At 45.4% G+C, this 21,598-nt stretch overlaps 1 protein-coding gene across 1 annotated transcript in view; it reads right to left on the bottom strand.

The window, feature by feature from the left end:
* Positions 1 to 21,598, bottom strand: part of CNTNAP2 (contactin associated protein 2) — a 2,205,784-nt gene that overhangs the window by 227,989 nt on the left and 1,956,197 nt on the right. The window contains exon 18 of the mRNA XM_043872451.1: positions 19,935 to 20,153. Coding sequence (XP_043728386.1) covers positions 19,935 to 20,153 — 219 coding nt within the window. The remainder of the gene's footprint in view (positions 1 to 19,934; positions 20,154 to 21,598) is intronic.

The following is a 21,598-nucleotide window of genomic DNA, read 5'->3' as shown; positions in this document are numbered from 1 at the left end:
ATTTTTCATGTGAAATGCTATTCAAGTATTGCAATTAAAGATTAATTATGAAAATTCTGTAACTACCCATAATGAATAATACAGTCATCAAAGGTACAGAAGATTGGGGCAAAATAATCAGGTATTAAATTAAACATAAAGGGTGAAACTAATGATCAGGAGGAATTCTAAAAAACACTGTCCTCAAACTAGGAGCTTAATAGTTTTCTAAGGAGCTAAGTTGGGTTCCAGAGCACCTATGCCCAGAGAGACAGGTCAGTCACTCGCCATAGAGAGAAACTTCACCGAAGCTCTACACACGCAGAATCTAATTTATCCGTTCAATAAGTATTAATTTTATGGCTCCTGAGCCTCGCCTAGATGTTTAGAAGGTATTGTGACACAAAACACGCAAGTGTTTGCCCTTGCAGAGCTTACATTCTTGCCGAGGGAGAAGGCAATTTAGCAATAAGCTCAATAAGTTATCCTGTGTGTGAAGTCAGTCTGGGTTAAGTGGGATCGGAGTGGGGTGGGGGAGGCCCCTATTTTATTTATTTGTTTTTAGTTTTTGGCCATGCCACATGGGATCTTTGTTCCCAGACCAGGGACAGGAGGGATGGAAGGGTGGAGTCTAACCTGGACCATCAAGGAAGTCCCAGGGAGATTCCTGTTTTAAAAAGAGCCCTAAGGGCACATCCCACTGAGAAACTGACAGAACGACTATCCAAGGGCATACCCCTGGGAAGACAGAGGTAAGGGGGAACTTCCCTGCAGGCAGGGGGAGGGTGGTGAGGGCAGGGAGGTGAGACAGGAACTGCCAAGAGGAGCAAAGCCACCAGGTCACGTGTTAAGGTGCTGGGAGGAGGAATTCCTTGCTGGTCCAGTGGCTGAGAATCTCCCTGTCAATGCAGGGGACACGGGTTCAATCCCTGGTCGGGGAAGATCCCAGAGCAGTGAGGCAACTTAGCCCGTGTGCTACAACTCCCGAACCCACACTCTAGAGACCGTGCTCCACAATGAGAGAAGCCACCTCTATAAGAAGCCCGTTAACCACAATGAAGAGTGGCCCCCACTCACTGCAACTAGAGAAGGCTCACGTGCAGCATGAAGACCCAGCATGGCCAAAAAAGTACATTAAAAAATAGATAAAAATAAAAAGACAGAGGAGACACACTTGTTGCCCACAGGCTAATACAAATGTAATCACAGCCATATTGTGGCGTGAGGTACAACGTGACGGAGGAGGGGCAGCAAACAAGTGAGGCGGGCATGACGTGTGCTCACAAAGACCTGCATCTGGGTGTCGGCTCTGCGGCTCCTGCTCCATCTTCCCAGCTCCTCTTTGAGCCTCAGTCTCCTCATGTGTGAAACTGACACACACACACAGCTTGCATGCATGCTGCTTGCTAAGTCGCTTCAGTCATATCTGACTGTGTGACCCCCTGGACGGTAGCCCGCCAGGCTCCTCTGTCCATGGCATTCTCCAGGCGCAAATACTGGAGCGGGTTGCCATGCCCTCCTCCAGAGGTTCTTCCTAATCCAGAGATCAAATACATGTCTCATGTCTCCTGCATTGGCAGGAAGATTCTTTACCACTAGCACCACCTGGGAAGCCAGGGTCATATTAATAACAGTAACAAGAACACCGTGCTCTATACTAATGCTCAGTTAATGGTAGATGTTTATTATTACTCCTATTATTCAGTATAGACAAAACTCTATAGAAGCACAGAGTTGGAAATTAAATACAGCTAAAATCAGTACTGGAGAAGGCGATGGCACCCCACTCCAGTACTCTTGCCTGGACAATCCCTTGGACGGAGGAGCCTGGTGGGCTGCAGTCCATGGGGTCACTTCAAGTCTGACATGACTGAGCGACTTCACTTTCACTTTTCACATTCATGCATTGGAGGAGGAAATGGCAACCCACTCCAGTGTTCTTGCCTGGAGAATCCCAGGGACGGGGGAGCCTGGTGGGCTGCCGTCTATGGGGTCGCACAGAGTCGGACACGACTGAAGCGACTTAGCAGCAGCAGCAAGATCAGTACACAAATCTGATATGAGAGGCATCATGAGTGTTTTCAGTTCAGTCCCTCAGTCGTGTCTGACTCTTTGTGACCCCATGAGCATTTTGTCACCCCAAAATTCCTATGTTGAAGCCCCAATGCCCACTGTGACTACATTTGGAGGTCGGACCTTTAAAGAGGTAACTAAGAGTCAATGAGGACACAAGGGTGGTCCCTAATCTAATCTGAGGGGTGTCCCTTGTCAGGAGAGGAAGAGGTTCCAGGATGCAGGCACATAGAAAATGGGCATGTGAGAAGATACGGGTGAGCTAGCCAAGGAGAAAGGCCTCAGGAGAAACCACTCCTGCCAGCACCTTGATCTTGGACTTCCAGCTTCCAGAACTGTGAGAAATGGATTTCTGCTGTTTAAGCCACAGTCTGTGATATTTTGTCAGGGCAGAATGAACAGACCAGTATAGTGAGTAAAGGGTTAACTTCAAGCTTGGGCTGGTCCAGGCCTGTCTGAGAGAGAGTGACCTTGGAGTCCACGTTCCTATTGTCTAACTGGACTATTTCCTTGGGAGGTTTAGGGTTAGGTTGAGTGTTTTTCTTCTCTTGTCTGCTGTGGGGGACTGCATCCAGATCGGGGGAGCTGTGAGCTGGCATATGCTCAGTTTTTAAGTCATGTCTGACTCTTTGGGGCCCCATGGACTGTAGCCCACCAGGCCCCTCTGTCCATTGGATTTCCCAGGCAAGAATACTGAAGTGGGTTGCCATTTCCTTCTCCAGGGGATCTTCCTGACTCAGGAATTGAACTCAGGTCTCCTGTATTGGCATGCGGATTCTTTACCACTGTACCACCTGGGTTGGCATAGAGGCATTGAACACATGACTGGCTGGCATAAAATACTGATAAGAACCAGAGCTGAGATTCCTGCGTCCAGGTGATCCACCCAGACCCTGACTCTTCTCCACTGCAGTCAGACCTGGCCGTGCAGGTTAGGGGGCAAAAGCAGTTATGTACTTGGTGCTTGGACAGACTGGGCCTCCCAGAGTGACTGATGCTGCTTCTAACGTGTTTCCTGTTTCCCATGTTAGCATTCATGTCTCTTAGGTCTTGACTGTCAACTTGAACATGGAAAAAACCTTGTAGTGTCAGTACAGACGAGTTAAGTAAAACCCAGCTATCTGGTTAAGCTGAGGACCTCAGAATGGCCCAGATTCTTTGGTAGTGGAGGGACTTCAAGGATGTGGGCTTATGTTACTCAGCAGAGAGCTGCGTGATTGACAAGTACCGATCAGGGATGCCTGTATCAGTTGGATATTGGAGGGCATACATGAAAATGTTTATCCATACTCTAGAGCGGGGCTTTGGAGGATTGCTTCTTCAGAAAATGCTCCTGAGTTCTCATTTGTAACATCATTCAATAGGATGGATCTTTTTAAAGTTCATTATCACTGCATGAATTTCCTATGTCCTCTGAGTGGAGGACATGCAAAATAGGTGAATCCAAAGTATTTAAACTAGAAGAAAGCTTCAAAATTGAGATGGAGAAGATAACTGGGTTTCTGGGAGCAGAGGGCACTCATATGCATCTGAATGTGAATTGTTCTCTGATGGGGATGGTGCTAAGCGGTCCTTATTCATTCCAGAGGCCATGGTGGCAGGGCAAGGACGCTAAAGTATTAGCTATTTAAAAAACTGATATTAATTGAATGCTAGCTTTTCCAGGTACTGTTTCAAACTTTACATTTTTGTGATCACTCTCAAAGAGAATTATCATTTTTATTTTACAGGTAAGGAAACTGAGACCAAGAGAATGGAGTTGCCCAGAGTTACATAGGTGTAAGAGATGTGAGTCTGATCCCTGGGTCAAGAAGATCCCCTGGAGGAGGGCATGGCAACCCACTCCAGTATTCTTGCCTGGAAAATCCCCATGGACAGAGGAGCCCGGCAGGTCACAATCCATAGAGTTGCAGAGTCAGATCAGACAGAACTGAATTGACTTAGCATGCACACAAGCACCCAGTTAGTAAGAGGCCATAGTTCACCCCTGGGCTTTCTAGCTATTAAGTCAGCACTCTTTAAAAAAAAAATTTTTTTTTTTTTTTTTTTTAGTATAGTTGATTTACAACATTGTGTTAGTTTGTAGTGTCCGCACATGTATATGTACAACTGATCCATATAAACACTCTTTTTTAGATTCTTTTCCCATATAGGTCACTACAGAGTATTGAGTAGAGTTCCCTGGGTAAGTCAGTGCTCTTGCAATGCTATAGCTACATCTTGATTTTGGGCTTGCATCATAAGGGACTCTTTCTTCTCCAGCTTTTTAATAAGTTTCTAGGCATTGCTGTGCTTAGGTATGGGAAATGCTAACAGAATGATTACTATCTGAGATAAATCATCTACCCTCGGCAGAGTACTGTTCTGGGATAGCTGAAGCTTGAAGGGGAATGTTAACACTCAGAGTTCAGAATCAGAAATTTGGACATATGGATGCTCAACCTGGTCACTAGGCCACAAAGAGGAGACGCTTGCTTCATGCTATCCTTGAGGTCATATATACATATTTTCTTGTCATATGAAGCAAAAGCTTCATATTTCATTTTCAAAATCAGAGCAGTGATGAGCTCTGGCTCCTGATGGGGGGAAGTTGGTTATTTCTCTACACTTGGTCTGACAGTGCTATTTCAGAGGACCATCATTGCAGTGGGTCTTATGATTCCAAGTCCCTCGAGGAAGTTGGGGCAGACAGAAGGTCTGGTGATAAACCTCCAGATCCCAGCAGAATCTATATTTTAAATTATTAATAGTTACTTCAGTAAGCTTCAATACAAAGCCAAATTTCAAATACACTAACTTACAACTCTGTCTAAACATTTCTTTTACAAATATCTTCCCAGGTGGCACTAGTGGTAAAGAACACACCTGCCAATGCAGGAGACAATGGAGGTGTGCATTGGTGGGTTGGGAAGATACCCGGGAAAAGGGCACGGCAACCCACTCCAGTATTTTGGTCTGGAGAATCCCATGGACAGAGGAGCCTCGTGGGCTACAGTCCATGGTGTCACAAAGAGTCAGACAGGGCTGAAGCATCAGCATGCACGTACGTTCATGTGATGTGTCCTGCAGGAGAGTTCTGCTCATCTTTGGAGCAAAATTAGCATCTTCTTTCTGTTGGTCTTAAGTCGGGTGTTCTCTCTCTCTCTCTCAAGCACACACAGACAAGAAACAGAGCTGTTTCATCTAGAGCCAAGAATCACAGCTGTTAGCTTACTCTGTCTCACTCTCAGGCTCCAAGCAAGCATTTGCAGACCTCAGTCCCAGATACAGGCTGGATTTATGGATCTGGGAGGGATCAGCACAGCTCTGATCACCAACTTCCCAGGCTGCATGAGCTCCCAAGATGGGAGGCAGCAGAAAAAGAAGCGAGGGTTGGGATGGAGTGGGAGGGGAGCTGGGAGCTGGAGAGGCTGAGGACAGAACCGCAGGTGTTCTGAGTTCAGGGCTGCCTGGAAGGTGTGCTTATGCGTCTTAAATGATACCAGAGGCCAAGGAGGAGAGGAAAATGGGAAAGGCCTATTTGATTGGGTTATTTTTGAGACCTTCCTGTCAATAGCTCAGTTGGTAAAGAATCCACCTGGTCATTATTAGTGAGGGAACGGGCGGTGAGAGAATGGGTTCAGCAGGTGAAGATCCAGCACTGGTTTAAGGGTCACATTGGAGGAGGGAGCCCCTCTGAAGCTGGGTGTGGGGAGTGAGGGAGGCGCGGAGGTGGGGACAGGAGGGGCTGGGACAGGGGGGCACGGGCAGCTCTACATCCCAGGGTGGGCGTTTCCTCCCACCCTCGACTCTGCACGAGGAGCCCAGCTCGGGGCCCAGATGTGTGCTTCTCCCCGAGGGCGACGAGAGCAGAAGAGTCACTCGGTAATCTCGGCGGGACATATGTGAGCTGACAGGACCCCTGAGGAGAGCAAACACTACGCAGGGTGGACAACAGCACGAGCTGTGTTGGGACAGGCAGCTAACAGACAGCTAACCCAGCAGACGTCGTTATCATTGCATTGACGTCGTCATCATTACACGGACGTTGACATCCGTCGCACTGACGTAGACATTGTCGCACTGACGTCATCATCGTCGCACTGACGTGATGCGGCTATAAGTGAGCATCAGGATTCCTTCAGGATGGAGACATGGGCGATGACAAGAGGTTCACGAAGGTGAAGTGGCTGGGGGTACTGAGAACGAAACACCCGGAACTGTCGAAGAACAGAATAGACAGAGCAGAACACTTTAGTGGGTTGGGAGCCTGGGTCAGTCAGTCCTCCTCAAGGTCGACGGTAAAGGACAAGGAGAGTGAAAGAGCGGAAGAAGAGTTATGGAGAGTGGATGCAGAAGTGTCACTATTTACATGACAGTAACCTCAGAGGAAGAGAAAAGAACGACACAAGACGGAACTACGTGAAGAAATAAGGGGCCAAAATTTTCTAGAATAAACAATATTAGACTTCACAATGAAGGAGCCCATGAAGTGATGAACGGAGATTTTTTTTTAAGAAAAAAATCTCTTCCACCTACACCTACAGCTGTACTTCTCACTTAACCAGAGGCCCACCACTCCAGTTGTTCATAAAATGAGCCAGAAGGCTTGAGAACACAGATGGGAAAAGGCTTGCTTACAGGATCATTTTTCACTAACCTCTAAAAGAAATTCAGCATTTGCTTCAACTGGAAATGTAGGAAAAATCACAGCAGCATTAGCCACTTTTGTATCACTATTTTTAACCAAAAAATCATAGATTTTCTATGTTGTAGATTTTTGGAAATATCATAATCATAAAGACCATGATGAATTTGAAATTATGAGTTATGAGCAGTTATAAGACCTGATTCTACATCCTATTATTTAAAGTACTGGTAATGAGCAAACATATTATTATTGTAAAATGAATGTGCTGTTTTAAATGCTTTGATAAGTGTATTGGTTTCTTTTATAATTCTGTGACTTTTATTCATAGAAAACATTTCCTTGGGAAGAGAGATATAGAAGGTGCCTAACTGCTCCCAAAAGGTTAAGAACTGATGCGTTATAATGAAGTTAAGACATAGTAAAGGAAAAGAATGCAAATTACATCTCACTTCTCAGTATCAACACTGCCTGTAAAAGACAACGGACTACTATTCTCACAGTGTTGATTTAAATAGACATTCACCAGTATATGAGACTCTGAAGGACTCATCTATGAAGTTTTAGAAAAAATTGCTCTAGAGTAAAAAGAAAAATAAATTCAAGAGTAGATAAGTGTGGGAAATAAAAGTGAAAAGAAAACCACAAATATTAATGTTTTTTCATAAGCAGTTAAAATAAGGATATTCATAAGATTCTGCAATTAAAACCATAGACTTGCTATGTCAACATAGCAAGTGGTGAGGTGGCAAAGGAGGTCAGAGGGTTCTTGGTCTCATTCAGAATAGAGACATCAATTTGGTTTTGTAGATGATCAAGACAAAACATAAGCGTGAGTCTTAAGAAGTTAGGCATAGCTGCCAAAGGAGTGAAAATAGAACATACAACTTTTAAATCAATAGAATAATATTCAGTTTAACCAGTGAAGGGTTTACCTGATAGCTCAGTTGGTAAAGAATCCAACTTTAAAGAATGCAATGCAGGAGACCTGGGTTTAATCCCTGGGTTGGGAAGATCCCCTGGAGAAGGGAAAGGCTACCCACTCCAGTATTCTGGCCTGGAGAATTTCATGGGCTGTATATCCATAGTTGCAAAGAGTCTGACAGGACTGACTTCACTAACCAGTGAAAGGTAATAGACTGTGGGGTGGGTGAGCAAACAAAGAAAACATTGTAAATTGAAAACGCAGGGTAAGGTGGCAGAAAGTGTACCCTGATATAACAGTAGTTACAATAAATGAATAAAAAGACAGATTCTCAAATTAGATTTAGAAAAGATTCAGCATTATACTATCTAAGACACACATTTAAGTAAAAGGATTCCAACACCCACATAAAAACACCAGGCAAACATTAACAACAAGAAGAATTGCACAGTAGATTTAAGAGTAGAAATAAAATTGTGTGATGAAAAACATCAGAAGGAATAAAGATGGAAATTACATACCTGTAAGAGGAGCAATAAATCAAAAGGATTATGAACATACTAGTCTCAAAGAATACAGAGCTATTAATACCAATGGTAGTTTGACATTTACACTCAGAATGTGATCAGACGAGCAGTACTTAGAGAAATTAAGTATGTACATACCCTACGTCTCAGTAATTCTCCTGGGCATACACAGATGAATGTGTGTTCACATGAGAAAACCTCATATACAGGTAACAAGGGGATATGCACAAATAGACTTGCTGAATGGTTATTTGTAGAAGCAGAGAGTTCAGGAAACAAGTATTCATCACTATGGGATGGAATAAAGAAAGAGTGGGTATACACATAGTGGGGCTTCCCTGGTAGCTGAGACAGTAAAGAATCTGCCTGCAATGCGGGAGACCTGGGTTTGATCCCTGGGTTGGGAGGATCCCCTGAAGGAGGGCATGGCAACCCACTCCAATATTCTTGCCTGGAGAATCCCACGGGCAGAGGACCCTGGCGGCTACAGTCCATAGCGTTGCAATGAGTTGGACACAACTGAAGTGACTTAGCATGCATGCATGCCTTTACATTAAAATATCTTTTCTGAATTGGACTATTCCAACAGCTATGAGAAAATTGGAATGAAAGACCTTAGAATACTTGAAACTTTTGTTGTTGTGGAACATGAGGTGTTTTACATGGAAGGTGAACAAACAGTAGGTCTGGCAGCTTTCTTCTTGTTCAGTCATTCAGTCGTGTCTGACTGCAGCACTCCAGGCTTCTTTGTCCTTCACTATCTCCTGGAACTTGCTCAAACTCATGTCCATTGAGTCGGTGATGCCATCCAACCATTTCAGTCTATGTCATCACCTTCTGTATTTCCCAGCATCAGGGTCTTTTCTAATGAGTCGGCTCTTCTCATCAGGTGGCCTAAGTATTGGAGCTTCAGCTTCAGCATCTTTTGACTGCTTTCTTAGGTTCACAATCTCTCTTTAAAGGGGTTAGAGCTCAGTAGTAGAGCATCTGACTGTAAAATCTCTCTCTAAAAGTTTCTAAACATGGAATCTCTGTTGTCGAAAATTAGCTGAGTGCCTATGGAAATAGGTAGGGAGTGTATTAAAAGCAGACATTATTTTGCTGACAAAGGTCCAGATAGTCAAAGCTATGGTTTTTCCAGATATGAGAGTTGAACCATAAAGAAAGCTGAGCACTGAAGAATTGATGCTTTTAAATTGTGGTGCTGAAGAAGACTCTTGAGAGTCCCTTGGACAGCAAGGAGATCAAACCAGTCAATCCTAAAGGAAATCAACCCTGAATATTTATTGGAAGATCTGATGCTGAAGCTGAAATTCCAATGCTTTGGCCACCTGATATGAAAAGCTGACTTATTGGAAAAGACCCTGATGCTGGGAAAGATTGAGGGCAGTAAGAGAAGAGGATGAGAGAGGATGAGATGGTTGGATGGCATCACTGACTCAGTGGACTTGAATTTGAGCAAACTCCGGGAGATAGTGAAGACAGAAAAGCCTGGCGTGCTGCAGTTCATGGGGTCACAAAGAGTTGGACACGACTGAGCGACTGAAAAACAAGACCATCTATTGGAGATTCACAGGACGTTCTGTCAATTTGATTATGTTGGAAGTATATGTAAGAAAGGTAAAAATTTTGTCTATCATAACTTACTTAATATGTTAAAACTCTAATTGTAAAATAGACAGCTGGGATTGCAAAAGTTAATTAGTTTTGACCATTAAAAGACAAAGAGCAGGAAAGCATATGGTGACTGTTAGTGGGGAAGGACCCTCCTTGGCCTGTGAGGTTGGCAGGGAGAGGGTTGTTTTACTTAGAAGAGAGCAGACACCTCACATGTGACTTCATGGCAGAGCGTGGTGAAGGCAGTCATGTTAAGAAAAGAGTAAATGTGCTGACAATCCTTGCAGAGTACAGCTGTGATGGAGTGACATTCCATGGAGAGGCTTCTGTATTTTGCTAGCATATTTGTTTTGTAGATAGTTTACTGATTTCATCTAGTGATTTTTTAAAACTAGATTATATCCAGCACATCTTTTTCTTTTATTATTTTATATGTGTCAGTCGTTTCTAATTATGACATCTCTCCTCACCTCTGTTTGGAAGAGAACCAGGAGATCAATTTTAAGAGTTGGGGCAGAAACTATGAGGGTCCCAGCTAGCAATCTGAGACCTCGATTTGAGAGAGAGAGACTGAAAACTCTATTTAGGGCCTAGAATGATCTGAGATGCTATCTTTCATCAAATGAATTTTTCTGTGACTCTTTTTTAGGCTTCAGTCATGCTTGATTTCAGTCTGTGGTACCCAAGGAAAAAGGTATTTCCAACGATGGCAATGTGACTGTTAACTCAGTGAAAGTGAAAGTTGCTCAGTCGTGTCCAATTCTTTGTGACCCCATGGACTGTATAGTCCCTGGAATTCTCCAGGCCAGAATACTGGAGTGGGTAGCCTTTCCCTTCTCCAGGGATCGAACCCAGGCCTCCTGCATTGCAGGCGGATTCTTTACCAGCTGAGCCACAAGGGAAGCCTGAGTATACTGGAGTGGGTAGTCTATCCCTTCTCCAGGGGATATTCCCAACCCAGGAATTGAATCGGAGTCTCCTGCATTGCAGGCGGATTCTTTACCAACTGAGCTATGAGGGAAACCTGTTAACTCAGAGTAGTAACAAAAATATAAATTGCTTTTTCATTCACATTATTGCTCCAGCAAATCCACTGGGCAACTACCCCAGTGTTCTTCTAAGTCTCTCTTGTCATGTAGTTTCACTTCTAGGGGAAGGACGCAAAAATAAACAAAAATATCACAAGTTCTAAAGAGAAAGTAAAATGGCAAATGACTGGCTATGTTAGATTAGGTGGTCAGATAAGGCCTCTCTGAGGAGGTACAGTGCTGAGACTGAATGACAAGAAGGAGCGAGTCTTTAAGATATGGAATCATCCTAAGTGTCCAACAACAGATGAATGGACGAAGAAGATATGGTACATATACACAATGGAATATTACTAAGCCATAAAAAGAATGAAATTCTGGATTTTGCAATAAGATGCATGTACCTAGAGAGTATTAGGCTTGGTGAAATAAGTGAAACAGAGAAAGACAAACACTGTATATTGTCACTTACAGTGGAATCTAAAAAATAAAACAAATAAATGTATACGACAATACAGAAACAGACTCAAATATAGAGAACAAACCAGTAGTTGCCAATGGGGAGAGGGGAGGGGCAAGATAGGGGCAGGGGAGTGAAAGACACAAACTACTATTAATATATGTATAAAATAAGTAAGCAATAAGGATATATTGTACAGCACAGAGAAATATAACCATTATTTTGTAGTAATTTTTAAATATATAATTTATAAAAACCATTGAGCCACTATGCTATACACTTGAAACTAATATAATAATATAAATTAATTGTGTGTGTGTGTGTGTGTGTGCGCGCTCAGTTGTGTCTGACAGTTTGCGACCCCATGGACTATAGCCTGTCAGGTTCCTCTGTACATGGAATTTTCCAGGCAGGAATACTGGAGTGGGTTGCCATGCCCTCCTCCAGGTGATCTTCCTGACCCAGGGACCAAACCTGCATCCCTTGCCATCTCCTGCATTGGCAAGCAGATTCTTTACCAGTTGGGCTACCAGGGAAGTCCCTACTTCAATAAAAAAAAGGAGCCAGCTTTGATGTCTGGGGAGGAGCTTCAGGTAATGGGAGTGTAAATGCTCTAAAGTGGGAATAGGCTTGGTGCATTTAAGGAACATACCAAAACTGGAGACCAGTTGGGAAACTGGTCCAAGCAAGAAACAAGCATGGCTTCTACAAGAGTGGGCCCCGTGGCCTGAGACAGCAGTGGATGCATTTGGGGCACAGTCTAGATGGATGCAGTCATAGGACTCACTATTGATGGGCAGTGAAGAGGGAAAAAGGATACCGAGGCTAAAGCCAAATTTTGGGCTCAAGCAGAAATGGGTGAGGGTGATGTCCTTTACTGAGATGGGAAGGCTGGTGGAAGAGCAGGTTTGGGGCAGGTACCAGGAATTCTCCCTGCCATGTTTATCCTGAGATGACACCAGACATCCCCTGTTGCGGACAAGACAGTCTTGTACTTGGATGTAGAATTTTCGGGAAGAATGAGGCCTGGAGCTTTTGATTGCAGAGTTGCTAAGTCATATCTGGCTCTTTGCAAACCCATGGATTGCAGCACACATAGGCTCCTCTGACCCTCACCATCTCCCAGAGTTTGCCCAAGTTCATGTCCATTGGGTCAGTGATGCCATCCAACCATCTCATCCTCTGTTATCCCCTTCTCCTCCCACCTTCAATCTTTCCCAGTATCAGGGTCTTTTCCACTGAGACAGCTCTTCGCATCAGGTAGCCAAAGTACTGGAGCTTCAGCTTTAGCATCAGTCCTTCCAATGGAATATTCAGGGTTGATTTCCCTTAGGATTCACTGGTTTGATATGCTTTGAGTCCAGGGAACTCTCAAGAGTCTTCTCCAGCATCACAGTTTGAAAGCATCAGTTCTTCAGTGCTCAGCCTTCTGTATGATTCAACTCTCACATCCATTCATGCTTACTGGAAGAACCATAGCTTTGACTATATGGACCTTTGTTGGCAAAGTGATGTCTCTGCTTTTTAATACGCTCATTTCAGAGTTACTGGTGCCTAAGTAGTATTGGAGCCATTGGACTGGATGAGATCACCCAGGGAAACGGATGGCTGGGGAAGAAGCTTCTGAGTCTGATGTGCCAACATTTAGTGAGAGAGAAAGAACTCATAGGATAGACTTGAGTTGTGGCCAGTGAGGTCGAGGGAAAGTGGATGCCACGTGCCATGGACTCCAAGAAAAGAATGTATGTCAGGAAGAAGGGCATGTGAGCTGCTCCTGAGAGCCTGGAGGAAGCCAGACGGTCGTGTTCTGGACACAGCTCTAGAGAGCTCCGTGTTGACTCTGCCCACCTTCGTAAAGTGTTTACCAAAAGAGATAAAGAGAAAAGCAGCTTATTTCTGTATCAGAGAGACTCTCAAGTAAGACATCTTGTTCGTCCCCTGCCATCAGTGCTTCGGCATAAAATTCTCTTGTTCATCCAAGCCGTTTGTGCACGTGTCAGATAGTGAGTCCCTGCCTGCCTTGATCTTTGCTTCTGAGACTTGAATCTGACCCACAGACCACCTGCCGGGGCTGACTCAAGCCTACTGACTGGAGTCCCGCCTGAATGCTGAGTCTCCTACTATAGGCCCTGTGACTGACAGCTGCATTTCATAGTGGGGTACAGCTATCATCTGGGGGTGCAAGATTTTGGGGGCTGGTTCTCCCAGGCACTGTGGTCAGCTGTGACTGCAACTGGAGCTGAAGGCAGCGCTCCAAAGCCATCACACTTTTCCAAATACATGATGGGCCAGAGTCGCTCCCCAGATGAGGGATTTACAGTGGAGATGATCAAGATGGCCTTAACATTCTCCTCAGCTTGGCTCAACTTCAGATATGTTTCTTCTGACCATAGACCCTGTGCTCCTATTCTTAGAGCATTTATTCTTTCTCTGCTCCTTTGAGATGTGTGTGCATGCTAAGTTCTTTGAGTCGTGTCTGATTCTTTGCAACCCCAGGCACTGCAGCACGCCAGGCTTCCCTGTCCTACACTACCTCCAGGAGTTTGCTCAAACTCATGTCCATCGAGTCAGTGAAGCCAACCAACCATTTCATCCTCTGTCGCCCCCTCTCCTCTTGCCTTCAATCTTTCCCAGCATCAGGGTCTTTTCCAATGAGTCGTCTGTTAACATCAGGTGGCCAAAGTATTGGAGCTTCAGCTTCAGCATCAGTCCTTCCAATGAATATTCAGGGTTCATTTCTTTAGGGTTGACTGGTTTGATCTTGCTGTCCCAGGGACTGTCAGAGTCTTCTCCAGCACCACAATTTGAAAGCACCAATTCTTCAGCGCTCAGCCTCCTTTATGGTTCAACTCTCACATCCACACATGACTACTGGGAAAACCTGGGATCAAATTCCATTTCTTGTCTCTTACCAGCTGCCTGACCTTGGGCTGTTAACTAACCTCTAGCATTAATTTCTTCACTGTGAAAAGAAAACGGTACCTACTTTTAAGGTTCTAAGGTGGATTAATCGACGTAAATAAAGCATGTGAGCACTTGGCTTAAGTATCACCTGGGACGTCTTTGCCAGTTTGTTATGTTGCTGCTATGGATTCGAATTTGTGGGAAATGGGAACAACTGACGTCTTTCCTGTGTTTTAATTCCTTCAATCTGGATTGTATATTTTTTATCATATACTTTTCAGATACTAGAAAGAGCCATTTTATTCATACACAGATTTGAGTGCACTTCATGCACTCAATTCCATTTTTCTCCCTTGCATACAAATGTTGATTTTCTCTTTACTCCCTCAGTCACCTTGCCAGTTTCAGACGGCCATGAGTCTGAAATGCCGAGGATGTGAGGAGCAGCTGACCGAACCAACCACATTGTTGGGTTCAGGGGCGTGGGCAGTCGTCCAGGGCTGCTCGCCAAGCGTAGCCCAGAGAATGGTCCTTGCACGCTGGTCCCCTTTGCTTGTGAGTCTATCTAACAGACCTCGACTCTGCCATAAACTCAAGCTGTCACTCAGGAGAAAATTTTCCTGATGGACACATGTTGGCAGAGGAAGAGGCGGCTGCAGGCCTCCTGCTCCCGTGGGCCGGGACTTCCTCCCAAAGATGGTGCTTCTCCCATCGCACGTGGGCCAGGCCCCCGGGCAGCACAGAGGATCCTGAAGGATGGAGGACTATTTCCCAGCTTCTTTCAGGGTGACTTCTTGCACAAAAGGCTTGGCCCCCTTTATCTTACAGAGAGATATCAGAAGAGGTCAGAGTCAAGTGAGTTGGGCCCGAACATCTGTCATAGTTAAGAGGACCTAACCATGGACAGAGGAGCCTGGCAGGCTACAGTCCATGAGGTCGCAAGAGTTGGACATGACTTAGCGACTCAACCACCACCACCAACCATCTTACTCAAGGAGTCCTTAGGAGCAGCTTGACATCCCCCTGGAGCCTCCAGCTCTCCTGAAAGCTGGCCTTCTCCTTAAACCTCTGCCGAGTACAGTCCCATACTCTGGCCTGGGTGGATTTTGTTGCATACTCCTGCACCAGCCCTGCCGATCCCAGTGAGCCCGTTCACCTGTCCCCGAAGGCTCACGCTGACCCTGCCCCAGGCCGGCTGCCGGGCTCCGGCTGAGGGTCTGCCAGACCCCTGTTCCCTTCCAGCCTGGCTGCTGCAGTTTCGGTGGCCAGGACTCTGGACTCACTGGCAGGTCTCTCTGCCAACCTGGGCTCAATGCAGCCTGGTGTTGTTTGTACTTAGATAATGACCTCGAGGGTGTCTGGTCTTCTCCACCCACTGGGTAAAATCTGGCCTGTGGCTGCATGGAGGTTGCAGGTCTGAGCCTCTCGTGGTTCACAGGCCTCTGCAGACTACGTGGGAATGCATCTCAGGCTCATTGTGGACCAAAGACACGAGAAAGTTTCCGGTGCTTTTCAGACAAATCCCAGCAACCACTCTTCTCTTCCCTGGGTCACTTTTCATTTTAAAATGACCTTTTCACTAAACCACCATCATAGCTGGGTTCCCATAACTTCCAAACGACTTGTGTTAACCGGCTTTTCATGGCACCTTCTAGTTACCTCTTACCGGTGGGGTGATGAGAACTGTGTCCTCGTATTTTTAGTGGAAGAGGAGACCAGAACCCGGCTCTGGTTAACAAAGGCAGCGGGTGGAGGGTGGGCATCCTGGGAGTCCACTCTGGGTCCAAAGCCAAGAACGACCCTGGGTCTGTTTTAGCTCTAGGCTGAGCTTTATGCCTGTCCACCTCTAGAAGCCCTCGGTCAGCTCCGGTCATGTCTCTGCCAAAGACAGTGTTGCTGGGTGATGTTGGCAGGTGGACGTTCACTCACCATCTTGGTGAGAAAATTCCTGCGCCCTGGCTAGCTGCTCTGTGGCCACTGTGGCAGGTGAGTGGAGCGGCTGAAGACTGATTTTGGATATCAAGGGGCACCTAGCCCATGAACTTTCCTTCAGGGCTGGCGGGCTGAAGAGATCCCAGGTGAGTATTTGGGGTGGGAAGAAACAAGCCAGTTGGAAGCGAGTTCTGTAGGAGGGGGTGAACGTGACACAGTGGAAGGAGAAAGCTAAGGGAATAAAAGGTCAAGGGAAGGGTGGTGAGACATCTCCCAGTTAATGAGTGCTGGCTCTGAGCCGGGTACGCCATGGCGCGCTTAGCATGCACGGGCTCATCACACCTGACACGCAGGAACTATCTTCCTGTCTGATGGAAATACTGGCTAACTTGTCAGTGGTCTCCGGATGCTAAGTGGCAGAGTTGGGGTTGTTATGAGTGATCACAACTCAGTTATGAAGCTTTCTCAGTTATGTTATGAGTGATTGGAAACTCAGACCTTTTCAAACCACTTCTTAACACATAATCTTAAATGGTTAAAGTTAGAAGAAAGTTTGGAAAGCAGCAAATCCAACACCTTGATTGGGTGGAAAAGGAGATTTTTATTAGATGAAAAAGAGGAAAAGTGATAACTCTTGTTATTAGAGCTGAACTGAGAACCGCTTCCGGTTATCTGAATCCCTATTGAATAGTCTTGGGGTAACTGGCTCCAGAATTTCATAGCTGTTGAATTTGTTATTTTCTGAAAACAAGCCCCCTCCCATGTCCCCTGGGGTAGACTTCTATTGCAGAAGATGTTTTTTATACTGGCTTGAAGAGCATTTCTCATACTGGCTCAAACAGTGTGTGCCTTGGTGATGAAACTCACGTCCACATCTCAGATAACAGGAAATTAGAAACTGGGGCAGGGGACCTTTCTCTTCCTCATCAAGTGAAAGGAACTTGCTGACTCATCACATCAGCCCACTTCTGTGAACCTTTTTTCTCTCCAAGGTCAACAGTGGTTTCATAATTGCTAAACTCAAAGAATATTTTCTTAGCCCTATTTCACACATGGCACTTGGTATGATTTGTCAGTAATAAGCAAACCATGTCATGAAACTCTCTCCCCCTGTGACAGCCGCTCTCCTGGCTTTTCCTTGCTTGCTCTTTTCGTCCCTCCTCATTCTTCTTCCTGAGATGCTGTTTTTCTGTCTGTCCCTTACACTTAAGTATTCTGTTGAATTCTGACCTCAGTCCTCTCCTCTGCTCTTTTTATAAGCTGTCTCTGGTCATCTCATTGAAATGAATCAAAATTCTTTCCAAGGCCATAATAAATACTCTCCCTACCTTCTTCATTTTACAATTTTGCTTAGTCTCCAAAAATGTTGGAAATAACTATAGTCAGTAGACAGAAAGAGATAAAAGTAAAATTGGACCTCTGCATCCAAAGTTATCTCAGAAAAATGAGAACGTGGGTCAATTAGGGTCATCTGTTATAATGACAACCAAGTAGAATCTACCCAGCATGCCTGGGATGAGCAGGGTTTAGGAAGAGACTTACATCTACGTGATCTGGCCAAGAGGTATTGATAAGGGGAGATTTGCTCACAGTATTCAGCAGGAATTTGTGGACCTGGCATTTAATAATATTAATGCATATATGTGGAATTTAGGAAAAACAGTACGGATGAACCTATTTGCAAAGCAGAAATAGAGACACAAACATAGAGAACAAATATAGACACCACGCAGGGGAAGAGGGTTGGATGAATTGGGAGATTGGGACTGACATATAGATTGTGTTGCCATTTCCTACTCCAAGAGATCTGCCCGATCCAGGGACCAAGCCCTCATCTCTTGTGTCTCCTGCTTGGCAGGTGGATTCTTTACCACTGGGCCACCTGGGAAGCCCGTATATATACACTGCTGCTGCTGCTGCTGCTAAGTCGCTATCATGGATAAAATAGATAATTAATGAGAACCAACTATAAAGCACAGGGGTAAAAGAAAACAGAGGTCCAATCTGTTTGTAGGACATATATTAAGTTAACCTTAAAATGCATTCCAACGCTAATAAAAAATGCATTCTAGTACACGGTAGATGCAGACAAATACTGTTTGATTCCGTTTATATAAGGTGCCTAGAACAGTCAAATTCATAGAGTCAGAAAGCACATTGGTAGATGCCAGGGGCTGGGATTGGGGTGGGGAGAGGGGATGGAGAGTTACTTTAATGGGCACAGAGTTTCAGTTTCGGAGGGTGAAGAGTTCAGAAGATGGATGATGGTGAGAATTGTACAACACTGTGAATGCACTTAGCGCCACTGAACTGTGCAGTTAAATATGGTTAAAATAGTATATTTTATATTATGTGACTTTTACCACAATAAAAAAATTCAAATGGCTTGTTCTCAAGTCAGTTTACTTCCAGAGCTGACTGACTAAGCTCACATTTTTCCAGTTTACCAATGTTTCACCAAGGAGTGGACACCTACTTTCACCTGTCTTCTTGTGGGTTCTAACATTCTTCAAGCATCCCACTGTAATTATGAATGACACCGTGGGGCCTCCGACCTCCACTGCCTAAGAGCCCTGGTGGCAGGTCGCCTCTGCCTTACTGGGTCTGAGACCACCACAGCCGACTGACTTGACCAGCAAACACCCACACACCCAGAGGGGAGGCCTAAGGTGGCATGGCAGCCGCGGAGTCCTTCAAACTTGCTTTCTTTGCAATCAACAGAGGAAGATTAGCAAATTGCCTAAAGTATTAGTATTCTGGAAAATAAAATTTAAGATCTCACTAACCATGGACACAGGTGTTATAGCTTAGAAGTAATGTTAGGTTCAGTTAGAAAGTGTCAGAAGCAGAGCCCAGACTGTGGGGCTGGAGCCACTTCCTGCAAAGGGTGCTTTACTTTTTGCTCTGGTTGAGTTTCTTCTCGGTGTTGATCTCTTTCCTCTTTGGGAAGATGCTATGTAAGGAGAAGGCTCCATCTCCCTCTGCCTAGAACTCTGAGGCTGGGCAGACAATGGAGTGGATTTTACTTCTCATTTCAAGCAAACCTGAACTTAGGGAGGCCATTACATCACTCCTCCCCTTTTGTCCATCCTTCCTTTTACACAGTTATGAGTACTCTAAATCATTAAGGAATTGTTGTTGCTAAGTCATGTCCAACTCTTTGCGATCCCATGGAATGCAGCAAACCAGGTCTCCCTGTCCCTCACTATCTCCCGGACTTTGCCCAAATTCATGTCTCTATTGAGTCGGTGATGCCATCCAACCATCTCCTCCTCTGCTGTCCTCTTCTCCTTTTGACTTCAATCTTTCCCGGCTTCAGGGTCTTTTCCAATGAGTCATCTGTTAGCATCAAGTGGTCAAAGTATTGGAGCTTCAGTTTAGCATCAGTCCTTCCAATGAAAATTCAGGGTTGATCTCCTTTAGGATGGACTGGTTGTATCTCCTTGCAGTCCAAGGGACTCTCAAGAATCTTCTCCAGCACCATACTTTGAAAGCATCAATTCTTCGGCACCCAGCTTTCTTCATGGTCCAACTCTCACATCCATACATGACTATTGGAAAGATCACAGCTTTGAATCTATGGACTGTAACAACTTCAATGAAGGTCTAAAACTATAAACCTAAAACTGCACAGATCAGGGACCTCAGAGAAACCCTAGCCACCCTATCATCTTGTAGATGAGGACTGTGACTTCCAGAAAGCAGAGTGACACCAGATTGAGGGCTCCTGCGTCCTGTCCCTTGTCTCCCATTGTCTCAGAGGAGCCCACAAGAGGCAAAGGCACTTTTAGAAAAATCTCCATCAGAGCCTCTGTAGGCAGTTCTCCTCTCCCCAAGGTGAGCGGCATGTCCCATCACTCACCCACAAACAGCTGGCTGTAGAGCTCCAGGCGGGTGTGGCCCTCCGTTGGGGCCTTGCGGACCTGCTGCGGCAGCCGGTCCACCTGCAGGCTGGCCTGCTTGACGTTCCTCTCCGCGGTGACCCGGTGCCACTGGTCATCGTTGAGCGGGGTGGGCGACCTTACCACCATCTCCACTGGCCCGTTCCCGACGTCAAATGAAAAGGACACTTCCGTGGCAGCTGGAGGAATGGAAACAGGAGAGCCACATGAGTATTTCCCTGCATGCACGCCGGAGTGCCAAGTCGCTCAGTCGTGTCCTTTGTGGCCCCAAGCGCTGTAGCCCACCAGGCTCCTCTGTCCATGGATTTCCCAGGCAAGAATATTGGAGTGGGTTGCCATCCCTTCCTCCAGGGGATCTTCCTGACCTAGGGATCGAAACTGTGTCTCCTGCATTGGCAGGTGGGTTCTTTACCACTAGCGCCACCTGGGAAGCAGTATTCCCTCCCAGATACCAAATAGTTTTAAAGCTTAACGCTTCCCTGGTGGTTCAGAAGGTAAAGCCTCTGCCTACAACGCGGGAGACCTGGGTTCGATCCCTGGGTGGGAAAGATCCTCTGGAGAAGGAAATGGCAACCCACTCCAGTACTCTTGCCTGGAAAATTCCATGGACAGAGGAGTATGGTAGGCTATAGTCCATGGGGTGACAAAGAGTCAGACATGACTGAGCGACTTCACTTTCACTTTTTTCTAGAGGAAAAACAAAGCAGATAGAGAAAGCAATCTGCACCTGTCACTTGCTATTATATACAGTGGTCCAAGGTGAAATTCTTGGAAGAGGGATAAAGCATCAATTCATCATTAATGAATTATAACCAAGGGGAGGAAAGTGCGCTTGGATTGGGGGCCAGGTATACATCCCTTTTCTTATTTTACCAAGAAGTTGCCCTCACTGAGTCTTTCCAAATAAAGAAATGAAGCCTAGGACACTTAAGTCTATGTTGAGCTTCTTAGATTCAGTGAGTATTGGAGTCAGGATCTGAACCAGGCTTGTCAGCTTCCAGAACCTGAGATCTTCCAACTCGACCTACTCTGGGACTCTTCAGTGCCTCCTAGGACGTGACCTGTGGCCCTGGCTGCACTTCAGAGTCATGCGAGTGCTTTATGAAACACACCTGTGTGTGGCTCCATCCCCAGGATTCCCACTCAGCTGGTCTGGGTTAGGTGTTGGTATTTTTCAAAAGCTTCCTGGAAAATATTAATATATATCTAGAGTCGAGAGCTATTGCTTTGGGGGAATTCACAAAAATTTATTTCCTTAATCTAGTTGTTGGGCTTATCTGAGTGGCTCAGATAGTAAAGAATCTGCCTGCAATGCAGGACACCTGAGTTTGACTTAAACAGAGCAAGACCATATGGTCCTTGCCCCCCACCATGTTCTCTGCCAGTGGAAAATTTTAGTCAAAGAACAAGTTTAATCAGAGAAGTTAGAAATGCTGAAACAAAGGAAAACAGTCTATGGAGACTAAATAATAATAATGTAGTCATTAAGCATAGTCAAGGACCTTTAGTTCTTTCTCAACGGCTGTAGATAATATTCTGAACCACATCCTGTGAGCTGTCTTAGAGATACCAAAACCCCAGGTGGAGAAGTTAACTACATGATGGTCAGACTGTACCCAGGACT

The sequence above is a fragment of the Cervus elaphus genome, chromosome 18 (genome assembly GCF_910594005.1).
Source record: "Cervus elaphus chromosome 18, mCerEla1.1, whole genome shotgun sequence".
NCBI lineage: Eukaryota > Metazoa > Chordata > Mammalia > Artiodactyla > Cervidae > Cervus > Cervus elaphus.
The sequence above is the reverse complement of the archived record's forward strand: the minus strand, read 5'-3'. Positions and strand labels throughout refer to the sequence as shown.